The sequence below is a fragment of the Onthophagus taurus genome, chromosome 3 (genome assembly GCF_036711975.1).
Source record: "Onthophagus taurus isolate NC chromosome 3, IU_Otau_3.0, whole genome shotgun sequence".
NCBI lineage: Eukaryota > Metazoa > Arthropoda > Insecta > Coleoptera > Scarabaeidae > Onthophagus > Onthophagus taurus.
Window position 1 is genome coordinate 16,842,925 of NC_091968.1, and position 21,274 is coordinate 16,864,198.

General features: G+C 32.8%; 2 protein-coding genes across 2 annotated transcripts in view; one reads left to right on the top strand and one right to left on the bottom strand.

Annotated features, from left to right (window-relative positions):
- Positions 1-21,274, bottom strand: part of LOC111417700 (major facilitator superfamily domain-containing protein 6) — a 63,585-nt gene that overhangs the window by 23,789 nt on the left and 18,522 nt on the right. The gene's annotated exons all lie outside the window — the stretch shown is intronic.
- LOC111417702 (Transferrin 3) overlaps positions 1-21,274 on the top strand; it is a 31,689-nt gene that overhangs the window by 1,870 nt on the left and 8,545 nt on the right. The window contains exons 2-4 of the mRNA XM_023050062.2: positions 20,430-20,669; positions 20,935-21,068; positions 21,125-21,269. Coding sequence (XP_022905830.2) covers positions 20,430-20,669; positions 20,935-21,068; positions 21,125-21,269 — 519 coding nt within the window. The remainder of the gene's footprint in view (positions 1-20,429; positions 20,670-20,934; positions 21,069-21,124; positions 21,270-21,274) is intronic.

Consider the following 21,274-nt stretch of genomic DNA (forward strand, 5'->3'; position numbering starts at 1 on the left):
TAAAAAATTCTTATAACACAATGTCCCATTCTTTGCCATTCTTAAGATATAATACGATAAAGTTAAGGGTTTGAAAGTTTAAGTACTGCTGTATAAAGAATTATATTAAGCACACTATGTTTTTAACAACTTTATTTAAAGAAATAGTAAAACTGTTCCATTTAAAATTGTGTCTATGTCCAGATTCTAATAAAACACAATTACAATACTTTTCTATGCTTATTTATGAAACACGTCATGCTTAGTAAAAATCCAGGTTTACTTAGTTCAAACCTTCAACTCGGTATGCACTTTTCTCAAATGACAAATCAGGGCAGAACTACTATCATTATTTGGTATCTCATTTACTTGTAATTTGGATGAGAGAAAATTTGAACATCAGATAAATCATATGAATTGCTTAGAAAAAATTATTAAACGTTTTTTAAATATACACGCATTCGATTATATTTTGAAAACTATTAGGATGAAATTTCAAAAATATTCAAACATTTCTCCTCAGTAAATATCCATAGTAACATTAAATAAGATAAGTTAAACCAATTTAAACGCCACTTTTACCATCCTCTTGATAAACTATCTATAGTCATCAACATATCAGCTGTTTATATTATAAATTTATATTTTTATCCAAATCTAATTTTAGTCATTAATTTTTTGTTTTAATTGTGTCATTTATTTGATCTTCTGTTTATTATTTTTAGTAAGTAAAAGCTAGTAAACTAAAAGATTATCAATCGTAGCTAATAGTAGAAATAATAATAGAAATATATTAAACGAAAAACTGTCAAAATTTCATGGCCTTCTATTAAAAATACAAACGGTTTCCTGCATGTTTTGATAAATTTCCCAATATGAGAGAAATATGTAATTGCTGTAGATAACGCCCTGTAACTTATTTGTTTTAAACCAAACGGTCTTACTGAAAATATCTTTTAAAAGAGCATAAAATGCTCTTTCAAACAAGACCAAAAATATTCAAATGGTCCAGGATATATTAAAATGTAAACATTTGAAAACGCCTTAACCTCCCCTTCACTTATTATGACAGATATGAGAAATATTTCAAAACAAACGCGATGCGATATTATCCAAGCTATTAAATGATGTTGTCAAAGTTATAGCCCATCGTCTAAGTTTCTGAGATAGCTAGAATTTTATGTTTCTCTATGGCAGTTATGTCCCCTAGCGGTCGAATTACGAACGTCAAAATAATTTCCAGCTATTTCCCTTGCCCACTTTGCTCATAAGGATTTTTTTCCGGCCTTACCGTTGTCGAGATACAGCCGCTCCGTACCCTCCTGAACATATATGTATAGGAGAAATATTAAGGGAAGTATTAATTGTAACACCTCGCCCGCATGGCTTCGGCTTGATCACGAGGCGTCATAAATAGCCCCTCCCCCTCCTGTAAGTCTGACCAAAGCACAGTACAATGACCCACAATCTTGTATCAATGTGATATTAATTATTACGATAAAATTATTTCCAATCTTGTATTGATACGGTAGTAATTTTGTAGCGCCTCGGCCGCAAGCGACCTTGGCTACAAATTCCTCAAATCGCCTCAGGTACATGAAAATGATTCCCAACTTTGTATCAATGTGATATTTATTGTAGGTAATATTTTGGTCTCGGCTTGTTCCCACGGTGTCATGAATTGCAATAAATTTAACCAAAACAGAACAGTGATTTTCAACCTAGTATCAATATAATATTAATTGTAAGGTGCAAACTCTGCTTAACTAGCCGATGTCACACATCTTTCATTATTAATTTAACTGAGGCACAATAAAATGATCTATAATTTTAGATCAATGTTCAACAAAATGATTTCCAATGCTGCATCGATGTATTAATTGTAGCGCCTTGGCCTTAGCCTAATAAAGCGATGTCACCATTCCAAGTTTGATTGAGGTTACTGTATCTCAATGTTCTACAATTTTGTCTGTCTCAATGTGGCACTACTTATTTCTAATCTTGTATCGGCGTGATAATAATTAATAATAATTATAAATAAATTGTATGGATGTAACATTAATTGTAACGCCTCGGCCGCAAGCGAATTCGGCTTAATTAGGCTATGTCATACATCTTTCATTATAAATTTGACTGAACATGAGGCATAACAAAATAATCTACAATTTTTTATCAATGTATTATTAATTGTAATTAATAAGTAGCAATCATTTCGTGTAATTTAGTTCTAACCACTAATTTACAATGGGTTGGTGATTGATTGAGATATTCAACGAGGCTTAGAGCAAAATAGTAATCATTGTCATGATACTTATTACTATTTTGTTTAAACTGTATGTTAAGAATTACTTGTGTTTACTTCTGTTGAATTACTGATGATGATCTCTTCCAATTTGATGGTTTAAGGAACATAGCTTCACCCACCCCTTTCTCATTTATTCTTTGTTAAACTGTTTTGAGTCTCATTTAAAATGTAATCTTGAGACAGATCTTATGATATTGTTTACTTTTTTAGTCTCAGATTGATTTTCTTTACTCCACTAAAGTAATACGTTTTTTCGCAGTCCATTATTAACGAAAACTGATTGAGAAAAAAAACAAAATAATTTGGTCGTATTGAAATAATCGTGTAAGTTGGTAAAAATTTTGTAAGAACTAGTAAGAAAATGACGTTGTAAACATCTCACATTCAATTAATTGGTTGTTTATTACCAGTTCTTCTTATTTGTCTTATTCTTAGAGAAAATAATTATTAATATTATTAAATATTATTATTAATTTTATCCGCATTTGGTTGCAATTTTTGTAGATGTCCCCGTTTATAACTTGGGTGATGTCATGCATCTATATATTACAGAGAATTAGGAACAGAACACTCTTTCTAGTTGGTAATTTACAGAAGACGTGATCGTGAATTTTGATAGAGAAGAGTCTGCTTGCCAGGAACGACCAAAGAATTGACTTGATCCATCTAATCACATTCTATCACAAGCCTCCTTGATATTCAGGAGCACAGCCGTTGCGTACATTTTATTTTCAAAACCATCCTCTATTAAGTCGACTAATCTCTAGAATTGATGGCTTGTTGAGTGTCTTGTTGAACTCGAACTGAAAACTTGAAAGCTGAACTTTATGAAATAGTAAAATATGGGCATGTTTGCTTCTTCTTCCACATATTGTAGGTTTTAGGCCACTAATTTCCAACTCATCAGTTCTCTTGAAATATTGATGTCAATGATTCTATCCATCTCTTAGAGGGCGTCGTGTCCGTGGTCTTCCATCTCGCATAATTTTTGTTAATCACTCTATCACGTGATCATTCCAAGCTTTTCCAAGTTTACGTCCCCACCTAATTATGTCTTCCATCTTGAAATCATGTCTTACATCGATGTTACTTTTTCTGTGCAATTATTTACGACGCACAGTATGATGCCTCAATGCAGCTTTATTTTTAGTTAACAATTTTTTGACAAAATGAGTTTTTCCAATTAACTAGTTCAATTGCTTTTTCTTTCTTACGACAGAATTCAGAGAATGAGCTTTCAAAAGTCGGTTGGACTTTTAAGATGGTTTTCAATATTTTTACCAACAGATATAGGCGCATTACATAACAAACATTTTTTCTTTTAACTTCTGTGAAGCTTTAGTTGATAGCTTTTTAGAATTTAAAGCGTGAAACGTCGAGTGAACGACCGTAAATGCATAAATACACCCTGTATTTACGGCTTAAAAAATCTTTAATAGTTGAAAAGTATGAAAGACGCATTTCCATCGTGGTTTAATTCGCTTCTGACAACGTTAAATATACATTTTTTAAGTATAATAATTATTTATATACAAAGGTCACGAAATTTATTTTAACACTAATGAACAATAGTCATCATTTTCTCACTCATCATGAACCTTTTAATTTGAGATCAAGCAGACTTAAATTATTCCACATCAGACTAGAACGCTTTGTCAATCACGTTACTTAATTGCACAACTTACTCACGTTACGAATACTGACTTTATTATACGATATCTCAACATTGTGTTTAAGCTAACACGTATAAATATTCGCTCATGATAATATATATATATGGATATATTATATAGATAGTTCCACGTATTTCTTTATGCCAATGTGTATTTTGTTATCTATTTTATTTCTTATGGTCGTAGTGTTAACAATGAATAATTATTATTTCTGCACCATAATCAAAAACCTAGGATTTCTTCAATACTTTTTCATCAATACACATTCTAAACCATTCTTAATAGAGTACTTTTTTCAACATTCCGAAATGTAGGAACAATATCATTACGCGTAGAGAGAGTATTTCTGTATGAAATTCATGTTACAATAATTATATAATGAATTACCTAAAGTGGTTTACACTTAACTTTCTCCTAAACTTTTATGGCTTTGATAGAGCAACAATATCTGTAAGACATCTATTAATACAGGAAGGAATATTAAAAAAGCCGGTCTTTCAAAACCCATTATTATAAAATGCGAAACTGTGAACTGTCTCTTCCGGTACACAATTGACGGTACACTCCTAAAAGTTAAGTTTCGGAGAAAATTTATTTTCTTTCATCGCGTCAAAATAAAATCAGTAATTTATAAAAGGTTTTATAAAAAAATTGTTTACGCTGCAAGCTTAAACTTTCCTATAATTTAATCTTAAATTGTTATGTTGACGTCTAATGCTATTAAAACACCATTTTCAACGAACATTTGATTGAATTGATTCTTTTTATTTATATAAACCACTTCAAGAAACAATGTCTTCGCCTGTTCTTTATTGAGTGATAAAATAATTAAATTCAATTAAAACTGAAAGAAGAAACACACTGAATCAATTAAGTTAATTGATTGTGAATGAAAGTTTAGAAATGTATTTGTTGAATGAATTTCAATAATTTGTATGAGATTTGGTATAATTGGAATTTTGGTATAACAAAAATAGAACAATGTTAGATCACTGAGTTGGTGATGCAGGTCCGTCGTTATTTTTCAGACAATTAGAGAGGAATTATGTAAATTTCAGTTAATCAAGATATTTATATTCAAAAAATGTACATGCATTATATATAGTAATAAAGGTTTTCTTTACATGGTCTCTCATTGTAATCACTGACACTAATCTTTTAATGTATTGGGTACTAAATACTAATCAAAAATAATGCTTTGATTGGGTATTCTATACTACTCATAGTTACTCTAGATTGTTTGAGAAAATGATTCTAATCCAAGATACTTCATTAAGACTGTGAGAAAAAGCGAAGAAAAATTAAAATGATTAAATGGTTATGTAAGGTTGCTGATGTGCGTAGAAACAGTCAATTATTTTTTAACACATTCGCTGCGGCAACATATTTTCAAGAACTTGATTTCTGTTAACTTTCTCCATGTCGCATACAAAACTTTACAACAGTATCAAGAGTAATAAAGCCGAGGTCGCGTGCGGCCGAGGCATTACATTGATAATAATAATAAATGCTTCATTCCAACAGCTCTCCATCCAATTACAGGAATACAAAAAGAAAAAAAATACAAATGTAGTAATATACAAAAAAGGTAGTAATGATAACAATTGTAAGATATATGAATATATTAAAATGGAAAAATAGTATTGTACTTACATATAATGAATGGCCAAGGACAATAAAATCTAATAGGACTCAAGGACAGTAGAATCTAACAGGACTGCTACATTCATTGTTGTGACAACGTGCCCGCAATCTACGCCATACCATTTGCCACGCCCAGCTCTATGCGTTTGCTGCGTATTTTTAGAGGTTATATCGTAAACGTATGCATATTATTTTTGAAGTTTTATTTTTTTAGACGTATTAAAGCCTATCATGTAACCTCTAAAACTCTAAAAACACACAGCAAACGCATAGTACTTAATGACAGTTAACAGGGCGTGGCAAATTGTGTGACGTAGAGTGCGGGCAACCAACCCGTAGTGGGCTACAAAAATATAATGCATGTAGCAGTCCTGTTAGATTCTACTGTCCTTGATGAATGCCAATTAAGGCGAAAAGGTATATTAGCGATTAATAATTAATAAGTATCGGTAAAAATGTCGCATTCAGCGGAAATCTGGTTATAATTACTACACATCAACGAAACTGGGGAGCGTTGAGACAACACTGTTCTGTTGAAGTTGCAATAGACAACACGCGTCCATCTAACATTAAGTTTTGGTACATTAAAATTGATCATGTATAAACTCTGTGACCAGTCAATCAAACCGTGAAGTAAACCATACAAAAATCTCACAGCGATTGTTATTCTACGTGTTGACAGTGACACTACATCAAATCGGTTCAGTAATATACTGTAATCAATACCTCTAGGGGGATATATTTGGTCAATTCGACACAGCTTTAAGAAGACTGTTCTCTCTAGTTAAATCTAATCGATTCTGCTTAACTCGACTAATAATAATAATAACTTTTATTTTTCATGGATTTTTCACGGTTTCAATAATTACATTAAAAATTTCATTTACAATTCACACAAATCCTACAATTATTAATAAAGAAATGTACATAGTAAAGGTATGTACGCCTTTTCAGGAAAATGTCAATACCAAACAAAAAAGTGTTCCACAGATATTCAGAAACATCTTTAACAGACGCTATTGATGTAATTCACAATGGTATGGGAATAAGAGAAGTTTTGGGAATATGAAAATTTCTATAATTTTCATATTCCCAAAACTACCCTGATAGACAGGCTTAAAGGCAGAATAAAAATGTGTCCTTTGATTATGGGGCCACCTACCATTCTCAGTCAAGAAGAGGAACAGAAATTATCTTTGTGACTTGAAGAAGGAAGAATTGTTGAAATCGGTTCAACACATTGTAATTCAGACAAAAGACGTAAAGACCTTTCAAAGACGGCAAGCCTGGGGAGAAGTGGTCTAAGGCATTTTGTAGACGACATAATATTGTCTTTCTGGAGCTCTACCAAAATCACGAGCAATAATTACAGAAGAAGCGATACGAAAGTGGTTCAGATAGCTAAACTACTTCTTAAACGAAAGTAATTGCAAAGACATTTTTGAAGACCCTCGTCGGCTATTGAATGGTGATGAAACCGGGTTTTCCCTGTGTCCAAAATCCGGGAAGATTTTAGCACCAAGAGGCACCAAAAATATATATCAAATAAAAAATGCCAATGAAAAGAAGAATATAACTGTACTACTGGTTTTTCTGCGAATGGTCAAACATTATATCTAATGGTAATTTTTCCATATGTTCGACCTCCAGCTGCTCTAATGAAGTCGACTCCCGACCAATGGTTTATTGGTAAATCTACTAGTGGCTGTATGAAAAGTGATATTTTTTACGAATATGTGGTTAATGGTGCCACGCCCTGTTATATTATTCGTTGATGGACACACATCTCATTTATCGTATCACCTAAGCAAATGGTGTGGTGAACATAATACAATTTTGTATACTTTGCCTCCCAATACAACCCATATCATGCAGCCAGCTGATGTGAGAGTATTTAAGCCTTTAAAAGCTGATTGGAAGACGAGTGTTCGTGAATGGCAAAATACAAATGATAATCTAAACAAAACATTAACAAAAACTGATTTTTGCCCTTTATTGGACGAATGCTTAAGTTCGTCTACTTTGCCAGAAATTATTAGAAATAGCTTTAAGCGATGTGGTCTTTTTCCGCTAGACCCGAATGCCGTAGATTTTACAAAATGCATTCAAAATCGATTAGAAAATACAACATTGATAACCATCGGTTCGATTACCATGGAAGACTTAAATATCACAAAAAAGGTTCTTTCTCATTTTAGTGAGGTATTGAAACCGAAAAATATAGATGTCGAAAAAATTAGTACTGTCTTAGACAATTTGTGAGCATCACAATATTCCGGGACCTCAAATCCACCGATAGTCGAAACATATACTGTACAGACTGATGGAGCATTAACCTTAATTTCTGAAGATGTTGTAAACCAACGTGCTGAAGTAAATTTTGTTGAATCTGAATCAGAACCCAATCCGATTCTTCCCCAAGATATCAACGAAAATTCGAATATCGATAAAATTAACGATAATAATCAGCCTGAAACTTCGAATCAGCCAATGCCTTTACAAAATGTGACCAACTTTGAAAGTCACTTATACATAATGGTATACGATGGTGAAAAAAGGGAGGAATTAACAAAAAATCCAGAAAAGCCATAAAATGCTCTGAATGTGATAAAGAGCTTATTAGCGATGTCGAAGAAGATGAAATGAAGAATATCGGCTGTGATGTGTGCACAAGATGGTACTACCTAAAGTGTACGGAATTCATAGGACTTAGTTACGAGGAAGTACAGTTCAACAATTATAAGTGTTCCTTCTGCTCCTAATTTTGTTAAAAAAAATATTATTCCGGAATAAAGTGATTATTTATTTAATGAGCATATGTTATTGTCAAGACAAAATACAAAATTAAAACATGAATTTTTAATTGATTTTTATAAATCAATTTACTGAAAAATTATAATTTTTCTCTTGAAGAATTTACACGAACTTAAATACAAATGATAAAAAATAAACTGACTGCAGGTCTCACTGATCAACTCGAGCGAGGAAGTGGTCAACTACTGGCACATTAGGTTCTTTTTAAACGTATTTTAGGATAATTTTATTTTTATATTGTTCTAGCATGAATCGATTGCAGATTTCCAAAAAGAAATGTTTTACCTATCTTAATTTAAAAAGATCAGTTCATTGTGCCTTTAATTCTATTTTTTATCGACGTTTGACTTTGAAATATGTCTTAAGTGGTCGACCACTGGCGTGTTTACCCTACTTAGATTTTAAAGCAACTCGGTTTTTTTGTTCTTTTTCTTTCGTGGTCCAGATATTTGACATATACCTCACCGTAATACAAAGATGATGGAGTTACACTGCAGAATATGTCGCCAGTAAAATAATAAAAAAAAAACTTTAAAACGAGAGAGACATACCTGTTAACAGAGTTTTTATATCCCAACCAATGTAATGTCGATGCAAAAAAAAAGGGTAATAAATCCTGGAATCCGGTGTAAATATAAGCGTAAACCAATTAAACGACTTGCGTTTTCCAAAATACGCCTAATTTAGGAATTTTCGAGAGAGATCCCCCAAAATTAGGATTAAAATTTTCTCGCCAAAAATTCTTAAAATCACGTTGCTTTTGCTTCGAACGTTCACGACCGACTCTCTTCAAAACCAAAATTTTAAAACACGAAAATAAATTTCAAAAAGAAAAACAAAATATAGAAAACAATTAAACTAATGCAAAATTAAACCGTGACAAGGTAATAGATAATAAGTTAATAATCGGTTCGCTTGAATGTTAAGTCGAAACTTTATGTTTTTCAGTTCACTTTCCAATGGAAATTTTTAAACGATACATTCATTTACATATATTTAAATTATTAGAAAAGAGGGTTGCTTTTTTGCATATTAGAAAAATGATGATCTTTAGTAACTGGCCATTCTCCTATGTATTCTATCTATAGCCGCATGATGGTAAATATTTCTTACCCTTAATATTATAATTAACACTTAACATCTAACTTTTTTATATATACATTAACAACTATTTCTTAACATCTTGTAGTCGTACCTGTCGATGCCTTATTAAGGCGAAACACGTGTAGCACCGATTTTGAAAAAATTTAATAATAAACATCGTTTCAGCCATACCACGGCCTTTATTTATATTTTCTTTGAGATTGAAACGATGAAACTGGAACAAACCAAACATTAGCTTTACACTCGGCTTTACATAAACCGGTTAGTTTTTGTATTAATATGGTATAGATGTAGAGCCTCGGCCGCAAGCGACCTCGGCTTAATCACTCTTGATATCATTGTAAACCACTTGGTTTACGTTTTCATGTATAACATTTTTGAGGAACACTTCAATTTTGTCTATATGTTCCGCAAATATAACTGTTTTATAAGGTATGTATTCTGAAACTTTTACTGAAGGTTCATCTATACATTAATAACGGTTTCACCATGACATGGTTGCTCATGTTTCACACTGCTCATGTTTTATTTCCCGGTGCAAACGGGATGGTGGTAAATACAACTGAAGTAAACGTCTTGCAATGTGTCTAAATGATCTGATTTTTCTTTCTATTACATTTTGTTGGAGCGTCTACTTCTTTATTTTTCGAAAATGTGCTTAAATTAATTTTTATGTCTGATAAAAGAAACTTCGCGTATCTTGCGTAATCGTTGACAAAAATATTTGTAAAGTAATTCGTATTTTAACCTCTATTTGGTTCTGTTCTGGCCACTACTTTCTTCGTCAATTATCACAATATGAGATTCTTCTGTATATCTAAATGAACTATCAAGTTTATTTCCAGTCCTTTTTCATTTGAAGAAGCACTCTGCCGGTTTACGTCGAATTATGTCACAATTATGACTAAATTTTGGTTCAATACTTTTTCTTTCAAAATATCCTAAATGTTCTAAAAAGATTTTGGTTTATTTACATGCAACAAATTTCCGTCGTTTTCTTGCAAATTGTTCTAGAAATTATACACGTAATCCAAATAATCTGTTATCTCTACTTTCAGTAGCAATACGGAAATTTTCAAAATTTGATGGTTAGCTTTATAATATTATTACATTATTGTATGAAGATCGTCATTAATTTCTGAATTCATTTCTTGAAGTTTGTCAAAAATATCAAAAAAGTATGTCATTCATTTCTGAAACACTTAATTTTTTAGGAAATGTACCCTATCTTACTGGTCAAATTAATTTCAATGAAACTTCATGTAACCTGATACAATTTGTGACTTGTTGCAGTTCTGCAGGTTCAATAGATCGAATTAGATCCGGTTGAGCTTTGTGAAGTTTTGTTTCCCAATTTAGTACTATTTTAACAATTTAGTATTGTTTACTGACCGTAACGAATACCAACTGCGTTTGGAATACTGCTTAATAACGCTTAAATCGGAAAGTATCATTGCTGGTGCACCTATTTTTAAGATTACGGAAAGTTATTGATGTTGATGAGATATGGTTTTATTTAATAAAGTTATTGAACAATACTACTTCGTCTACGAGAATGAACCTCATGAAACATACAAAAGCATGTTTAGCTGTTATCCTCCACAAATTTGTCCATAGAACGTATTGTAATGTCAGGACAATGTAATGGGTCTTTTAACTACGAAAGCGATAGAAGAATATGGGGTTTTATCACCTCATCCACATATTGCTGGTCATTCCTATTGCCTCGCAGGAAATCCAAAAAAGATTTACTCCTATAAATTATAGCACGCCATACCATAATTCCCACAAAACTTTATTGGATGTCACCACTAGTCAATGAGAATGTAAGATTCTGTGGTAAACCGTTTGAGGGTTTCAGGATGACCTTCGTTACCTAGCCATTGATCGGCAATTGATTTAGTACTGGAGAATTGATCTCTTGATGCCATAAGTCGAAGATGGCGATTCATCTTCTGCAGTGTTTCTGGCCCCTCCTAGTTCATGTCTAATAACAGCAATACTAAGGATTGCAATTTCCCTCTGCCAAATTTGTTTTATTAAGGCTAATTAAACCTTTTAAGGCTTTATTAAGGCTAATTTCCATGTTGGCGTACTCTAAGCATAATTGATACTTTGAAACAAACGATGAAAGCGAAAACAATATAGAACTGAACAAATACTAGCAACCATTCACCCCTTCTTGGTATTGCTACTTTCATGTCATTTAGTACATTATAAGATAAAGGTGTCCTTTCCCAACTTCCCAACATGAGTGCCCGATTTAATTTTAAAATAAAACGCATAGTTTTTAAAGTGGTGCAGTTTTCTATTGCAATATAAACAAAACATGTTCCAATTATGTATTACTTACTTTTTTCATGAATTTTCGGTGACGCCTCTGCAAAACGGCGGCTCTAAATTACCGACAACGTGTTGGTTCTCGTCCTTGAGCTCAGAAATAGACCGTGGCGTATTAGCATAGATGTGAGATTTCACAAAATCCCAGAGAAACAAATCAACGGAATCTCAACGTGCGATGTTCTACAATTAATATCATATCAACCTGAAACTGATCATCACATTGAAGATTGAAATCCGTTGCCAGAATTCGTTGCATGGTATTTCTCGAAATTTGGAGTTGTCGATGATTGACCTAGTTTTTCCAAATTTATTGATCACTCTTTGAATCGTTGACATATTTGGTGCATTTTCACGACCGAAAAGCTTTTCACAATGAAAAAGGTGAAGATAATAAGGTAAAGATATCATTACCTTTTCTTGAAGAGTCAGTTTCAATCAGAGACTTAAGAAATTTAACAAACTCTTTAAATTGATTTAAAATAGAATAATTCTCTCGAGTCTCTATCAAACACAAAGAAATCATTTATACCTTCTTCTTTTTTCGGAGATAAATCTTTTGATTATCATTATCATTTTTTTGAGAAAATACATTCAACCAGTAATTCAAAATGCTTCAAATTGATTTAAATTAGAACAAACATTTACAAAATTCAACCCCATCCAGAATTACCTCAGCACAAGAAATTAATCGAAACCTCACTGAACGCTTCCTATTTATCCCAACTAGTTGCATTTATAAGAGACGTTTTAGCAGAAGAAAAAGAATCTTGACATTCAATAGAAAAGGAAAGTAATTCTTTTTGTTTAAGAACACGAGTAGAATTAACTAGCGCATGTAATGGTTGTAATAATTGAGAAAAATTTGGTATACATCTATGATAAAAATTTATCATATGTGGGGGTTTTCTCACATATTATAAAATAATAGAATAATAGTATTTTTAGAAAAAAGATTTTGTAGTTTGAAAATAAAATAATTGTCTTTCTCTTTTGCTGAGGTCTATTCAATTAATAAAAAAAATGAACTTATACATAGTAACGTAAAATAACAGATTTCTTGATTTTTTTAAAAAGGTAGTAAAATCAATGTGGCAGGGATTATGTGCAACGCCACAGCCCCACAATAAGGAAATTTAAATTGTCTAAGCTTAAAACAATCATTAGCTCCTTAACACCTAACAAATCTAAAAGAGCTGAAAACCAAAATAACTCGAAAACAAAAGACGCCAGTGGTCGACCACTTAAGACATCTTTCAAATTCAAAACCCAATAAAAAATAGACCTAAAGGCACAATAAACTCATCTTTTTAAATTAAGATAGGTAGAACATTTCCTTTTGGAAATCTACAACCGATTCATGCTAGGACAAAATAAAACTAAAATTATCCTAAAAAAGATTCAAAAGAACCTAATGTGCCAGTAGTCGACCATTTCCTCCCTTGAGTCGACCAGTAAAAGTCAGCTGATTTTTTATAACTCGTAATATTTTGTCAGTAAATTTATTTATAAAAATCAATTAAATATTCATGTTTTATTTTTTATTTGGTCTTGACAAGAACATATGCTTATTTATTAAATTTACAAATTTATGGAATCTTAACCGCTACTGAAGAAATTAACTGAATTCTTATGACAAAATTAGGAGCAGTGCGAACACTTATAATTCCTAAACTCTTCTTCCTCGTAACTAAGTCCTATGAATATTATTGCTAATGCTTCATCAGCTTGTATAGCATGTTTCCACTGTCACTAGATTTGAGGTCCTAGGAATTTGTGATTCTCACAAATAACCTAAGACAGTACTAATTTTATCTGCATCGATATTTTTTGGTTTCAATCTCTCTCTTTAAAATGAGAAACACCTTTCTTTGTCGTATTTAAATCTTCCATGGTAATTGAATCGATAGCCTCAATGTTGTGTTTTCTAATCGATTCTGAACGCATTTTGTAAAATCTACGGCCAATCTCTCGGGTCTAGTAGTGGAAAAAGACTACATCGTTTAAAGCAATTTCTAATACTTTCTGGTAAAGTAGACGAACGTAATTACAAGTGGTTCAGTTCTCTGGACCATTTTCGTATTGCTTCCTCTGTAATTATGGCGCGTGATTTTAACAGAGCTTCGGACTCCCGAAAGACAATATTTTGTCGTCTACAAAATGCCTTAAACTACTTGTGCCGTCCTTGAATTGTGTTCGTCTTTTGTATGTATTTACAATGTGTTGAACCGATTTGAACAATTCTTCCTCCTTCAAGGGGAATCCTGTTATAACTAAATCCTTTAGCCAGAAAGATCATTTTTTTCCTCTTCTTGACTGAAATACCCCCATAGTCAAAGGCCTCATTTTTATTTTGCCTTTAAGCCTGTCATCAGGCTAGTTTTGGGAATCTGAAAATTTCGAGAAGCTTCTCTTATTCCCATACCATTACGAATTGCATCTGTTAAAGATGTTTCTGAATATCACTCTTGGGAACACTTTATTTTTGGTTTTGACTACTTTGAATGATTTGATTTTTCCATAAACTCTCAGTTAAAGACAGTTGGAGCTACGTGACGGTATGTGTAGGACAGTTATCTACACTACTGTGCACGGTATACCAAACTAACAATGGACGACGACGATCTGATAGCTGTACTTGGCTTAACACTTGTTCTACAGAATAGAAAAAGAAGAAGAGCTCGCTCGGAATGGTGTAAACGCTGGTTATTGAAAAGAAAGCAGTTGTCTCACGTAAATTTGTTAAATGAATTGAGATTTACACCAACAGATTACAAAAATTATTTAGGCATGGATGAAAATCTTTGTTTGAAACTGTTATCATTGATCACTCCGTTAATACAAAGACAAGATACTGTTATGAGAAATGCAATATCAGCACATGAGAGACTAGCAGCAACATTAAGATTTCTTGCTACAGGAAGAACGAGTGTCTTAAAGTGTCATACGAGTGCGATGGTGTGCGCGCTCGATCTTCCACCGTCGCAGACAATAAACTGAGAATCACAGAGAACTTAGAACAAACTGAGAAGTCTAAGAACTGTGCATGCAAGCTCGCCGGACGCCACACAGTTATGCATGCGCACGAACGTAACCGAGCGGCAGAAAATATCAATTTTGATATTTGCTTGGTTACACGTACATGCGCCGATAACTGCACAGTTACACGCTAGGGTTTGCCTGTCGGTTATGCATGTAAGGCTAAAACCGACAGGCAAAAAATAATAATGATATCCGATCGAGCTAATTTTTGGTACATAGCATAATCTTGAAGTACACTACAGGAAAAAAAATGACGAAATTTTTATCGTCAACTATTTGTGGAAGAGAGCACTCAATTTTCTGAAAAGCAACGATGGGCAAAGTCTCGCATTGAGCCAACTGTTTACCGAGCAGACCACTGAAAGACTGAGGCCCTGTGGTTTTACCACCAAGTCCTTCGACAAGATGCCTCAATGTAACTCACTGGAATGGAGGAGACAAATAGCCCGTTGTACTGGTCTCTTTAAACGCTTTTCTATATATTTGATTGCTCCATTTTTCCAACCAGTGTTTGTCGAAGTGCCATCAGACCCAACCACTGCTACGTTAGATGTATTTATTTCATTTTCTTCAAAATGGTCTAAAATGCAGAATGCTGTGTCTTTTCCACTTTTTGGGGTAGGTACTAAATGACAAAGGTACTTCGAGCCTGGTTCCTTAATTACTTACTATCGTTTGCCTCCTTTTTCAACCAAGACTAAAGTGTCATCCATTCTACCATCGAAGTACACGCACATCGGACCGTTCATTTCCCTCATTACTTCCTCCGATGCGGTAAATTTTAATCTACATTTTTCTTTCTCTTTCGAATTTTGCTTCTATCAACGATAAGAGATGTATTAGTATCAGTAACAAGACCTAGGTCTTTGAGTACGCCAGAAGTAATAGTAGCTGCTGCTCTGTCAGACACACCAAATCGATCACTTGTCAAAGCAGTTGCTGGAAGTGACAGTCGCATCTCTGAAGTTTTTGAACAACCTGATTGAGACAACAAAGAGCGCGCGGACTGAAAGTCGAAATCATACTTATCATTATCAACTTCAAAAGTTATCTCTGGTTCATGATCAATACTACTACAAGAGGGTCCAGGCAGGGTGGTCTGATTTAGCTGACGAGCTAAGTCTATCTGTCTCTGCAACTTTAGTGTAAGCTTTTGCGATTCTTTTGTATCCACCGTCCCAATCTTACCTTGCCTGAGGTGTCTCTGAGCGTAAAGAAATCTTATTTCTAATTGAGGTACCTTTTTTTCTTTAGAGCAAGTGCAGTTGACTATTACTGGATTGGGACAAATACAATTGTCAAAGCTTTTTTCGCCAAAGCAATGAAGTATCATCTCACATTTGCACGATATGATATATCAAATGTGTTTGACCATTTTTCATTACCGGTGTTTTTGTCCCCTAATAGAATTTACGAAGAGCGTAGTATCTCAATCTGACATGCTACAATGTTTGCCACGTCTGTGAAGCATAATTTCTGGCCAGAACTGGCAGCAGTTTAGCATTTTTTTCTGGTAATGTACGTCCTGGTTATGCTACGTACAAAAAATTAGCTCGATCGGATATCATTTACACCGCCTACGATTTTTCGTATATCTGTTCAATTTCTGTTCAAATTCCTAAACTTTGAATACGATGCGCGAACGGAAGATATTGTCCGATTTCAAAAATTCTTTTTCTCTGAGTTCGTATTAACGAGTAGCAAGTTTTCCGTACTATTACGATTCGATTCGGAAACTTTTCTGTTTATCACTCCGGTCTACTGTATAGTAGTATTTGTTGTCGAGTGTTATAACTAGGGCTCGAATTTTATGCATAATGCATCTTCTTTATTTTCTGGAATATTTTTTTCAAAATTGGTTTCTGGGCGAATTACATAAAAATATTATTTATATAATATTATTTATATTTTGCATATTTTTACAATTTTTTTGATTGTTGCATAAATTGGCACAATACAGGATATTTTTTGATTGCGGGTTGGTTTCAACGATTCACAGAAACATGCGGGGAATCCCTTGCGCTGTTGAGTTTAAGTTTAAGGAAATCCCCAACCATAGTTACTATGGCTGTGTTCAGTGTGAGTGAACATTAATCTACCAATCTATAACAACAATGCCTAAAGTGATATCGTGTCTTGTGTCCCAGTGGATAAAACGTTATCCCGAATTAAATTTAAATAATGAGGTAAAGCTTGTGCCAATGTTGTAACGTAATGTATTGTATTAAAAATTATATCGTAGCATTTTGGCCAAAGATTTAAGTAAAAAATTAGAGTTTTCAGAGGAGTTGCCAATGGTTTGTTTCGAAATTATATTTCTCATAGACTTTTACACTAGGAGTTAAAAAAATGGAATTCAAACTAAATAAAACTATATTAAATTTGATGTCCCATCTTCTTGGAATATGTTTTACATATGTTTCTAGACAATCGACAATGAAAAATACGAATCTGTTTTATAGTCTCAGACAGAGGCGGCGCTACCGGGTGTGCAAGGGGTGCACTGCACCCGGGCGCCGCATAGAAGGGGGCGCCGGCGCCTTTTTAATGTTTTCTCCAACAATATCTTATCTTTCTTTTGCAGTATTTAGACCTGTCAGCAGTATCTAGTCTTCAGAAAGCAGTATTTAGTCTCCACAAAGCAATTTTAGTCTTTAGAAGGCAGTATCTAGTCTTCAGAAAGCAGTATTTAGTCTTCTATAAGCAGTATCTAGTCTTCTGCCAAAGTTATGTATGTTTTCTCCAAAATATTTTATCTTTCTTTTGTAGTATTTAGACCTGTTAGCAGTATCTAGTCTTCAGAAAGCAGTATTTAGTCTCCACAAAGCAATTTTAGTCTTTAGGAGGCAGTATTTAGTGTTCCAGACGCTGTATTTAGACCTGTCGGAAGTATCTAATCTTCAGAAAGCAGTATTTAGTCTTCTAGAAGCAGTATCTAGTCTTCTGCCAACGTTATGTATGTTTTCTCCAACAATATCTTATCTTTCTTTTGCAGTATTTAGACCTGTCAGCAGTATCTAGTCTTCAGAAAGCAGTATTTAGTCCCCACAAAGCAATTTTAGTCTTTAGAAGGCAGTATTTAGTGTTCTAGACGCTGTATTTAGACCTGTCGGCAGTATCTAGTCTTCAGAAAGCAGTATCTAGTCTTCTGCCAAAGTTATGTATGTTTTCTCCAAATCTATCTTTCTTTTGCAGTATTTAGACCTGTTAGCAGTATTTAGTCTCCACGAAGCAATTTTAGTCTTTAGGAGGCAGTATTTAATGTTCCAGACGCTGTATTTAGACCTGTCGGAAGTATCTAGTCTTCAGAAAGCAGTATTTAGTCTTCTAGAAGCAGTATCTAGTCTTCTGCCAACGTTATGTATGTTTTCTCCAACAATATCTTATCTTTCTTTTGCAGTACTTAGACCTGACAGCAGTATCTAGTCTTCAGAAAACAGTATTTAGTCTCCACAAAGCAATTTTAGTCTGTAGAAACCAGTATTTAGTGGTCCAGACGCTGTATTTAGACCTGTCGAAAGTATCTAGTCTTCAGAAAGCAGTATTTAGGCTTCTAGAAGCAGTATCTAGTCTTCTGCCAACGTTATGTATGTTTTCACCAATAATATCTTATCTTTCTTTTGCAGTACTTAGACCTGTCGGCAGTATCTAGTCTTCAGAAAGCAGTATTTAATCTTCCAGAGCAGTATCTAGTCTTCAGAAAGCAGTATTTAGTTTTTTAGAAGCAGTATCTAGTCTTCTGCCAATGTTATGTATGTTTTCGCATTCCGCCCAAAATGCTTGGGGGAGCGCCACTCTGTTTCCCGCACCCTGGTGCTTCATTTGCTAGCGCCGGCACTGGTCTCAGAATTAAATTTTCATCTGTTAGAGTATCTATGGCTAACTTTTTAATTATTCTTTTTTAAGAAACGTGTGAGAGGAAGAAAATAAATAGAACAACATGTAAAAAGTGCAAAACATATACAAAAATGTGATAGAAATGGATTGATAACAACTATAAGAAAGATTCCAGGTGATTCATGTTGCAAATATAGAATAACTTTAAACAGAAAATTTTTTACTTCAAAACTTGCGTTTATTAAATATGCTCAGTACACGTTTCGAGAGAAACCTCTCATCTTCAGCTGAATCTAACATAAAGATTGGATACAATATTAATATACATTACTAAACAATTTTAAAAATAAAAAAACTTACGTCATAATTAACTATATAAAACCTATGTAGAATGTGAAAAAATTCATAATACTAGTCGATTAACTACAAAAAACGAATTAAAATCGATTACGAATAAAACTTATTCAAATATTAAAAACTTACTAAAATATTTCTATTTAAAAAAGAAAATATTTCTATATATACAGGGTGATTCAAAAAACCGCTGACAGACTTCTAGAGTAGATAATACATGAAAAATTAAGATGAATAGTCTTAATATACATGGGGTCGCAAATGCCTCGTTGGCGAGATATAGCGGATCAAAGTTTCTTTAAAATTAAACATTATCTGCAATAAAAAGCACTTTTTTAAAAATATTATCTACGGCATTGCTCTCTACGCGTATAAAGTAATCAATTATCTATCAATTGGTTTCTTACAAAACTTTGATCAAAGCAATAGTTAAAAAAAAAAAAACATGTTTGTAGATAATTTGTTAACTCAATCAAAAACTGTGTAAGTTTTTTATTTTTAAAATTGTTTAGTAATGTATATTAATATTGTATCCAATCTTTATATTAGATTCAGCTACAGATGAGAGGTTTCTCTCGAAACATGTACTGAGCATATTTAATAAAAGCAAGTTTTGAAGTAAAAATTTTTCTGTTTAAACTATAAGAAAGGTATATGTTTGCATATTTCCACATATTTTGAATAAAAAGCTTGCATATTTATGCGCATATTTCCTATAATTTGACTGCATACAAATCCGAGCTCTAGTTATAACCTTTAATTTAGTTTTGTTTCTAGGCCCACTATTGAGTAGGTTCCTTTTATATAAATCTGTGTTTTATTTGATATAAATTGTTAAACATACTGTTTATTGTTGTTATATGCGATAGATTGCAGTAATAAATTATAAAAAGATTTGTAGTTAAAACACTTAAAATTTTTTTTTTACTTTTCTTAGAAATAATTTGATTAAAACAAAGTAGTATTCAAATATAAAACAAATAATAAACCGCAAATAACTTATTTCTACAAACACATGTACACATATTTTTTCTTATGCTAATAAATGTTATAACCATAAATATTAAGATTCTTATACCTACTTCTTGATAACGAGGTTAACGTAAGTATTCGAGGAAAATTTCGTAATACAACATTCAGGTTAAATTTAATTCACATTGGATAATAAGAAAGAAAGTTTCGGAACGGGGATTTTACGCTGTTGGTAAATCTGTTGACGTCAATTCGTAAAATGTCCCATATGATGACCTTCTGAGAACAATTTAAACTCAAATAATTTATAATTAAGTAATTCAAAATTAAGTAACTGAAAGTTAAACGAAATCATTTTGTTTTAGATAAAATATGTGTAGTTGACGGACGTGGAGGATTCCAAAAAACGTCTAAATACTGTCCGAATTTAGAAGTGCCAGAAAGTATGGTTTCGTGTGTAACGGGAGTCGATAGGTTTGATTGTTTGAGGAAAATTCGAAAAGGAAAGGCTGATTTTGCGATATTTACCCCGGAAGATTTAGTTGCTGCGGCCAATACTTATAATGATGTTTTAATCACCAATGAAATACGAACTAGCGATAAAGGTAAATTTTATTAGAATCGAAATAAATAATAAAAATAAATTCCAATAAATATGGATGTAATAACTTTGTTTACAAAATGACGTTTATAAATTGCATGATACACATAGTTAGTAATTTTAAACATTATTACAACGCAGTATCATGTCATTTTATAAATCGTTTCCGTAATTTCTACGTTGCCTCTAGGTATATTCTTTAAAACCCGTGATCTAGATCAATTAAACATTTAATAACATCATTTATTTACATATTTGTTATTTTAAAGAAAAATTCGAAGAACAACTCGTCGCAATAGTATCAAAATCGTCCGGGATTGAATCTAGTTACGATTTAAGCGGAAAAACTTTGTGTCATCCAGGATACATAAATGATGGGATCATCTCAACAGTTCTAATGGATGTACGTCTTTTTTCTTAATACTTACATTTTAACAAATCTAATAAATTTTTCCACAGTATTTTGAAACCTCCGTGGTACGACCAAACTGCGAACAAACCGTAACTGTTCCAGAAAACCGTATTAACGCCACTTCAAAGTTTTTCAAAAAAGCTTGCAAACCAGGACCGTGGGTAAACGATAGGGAATTAGATAATGAATTAAGTAAT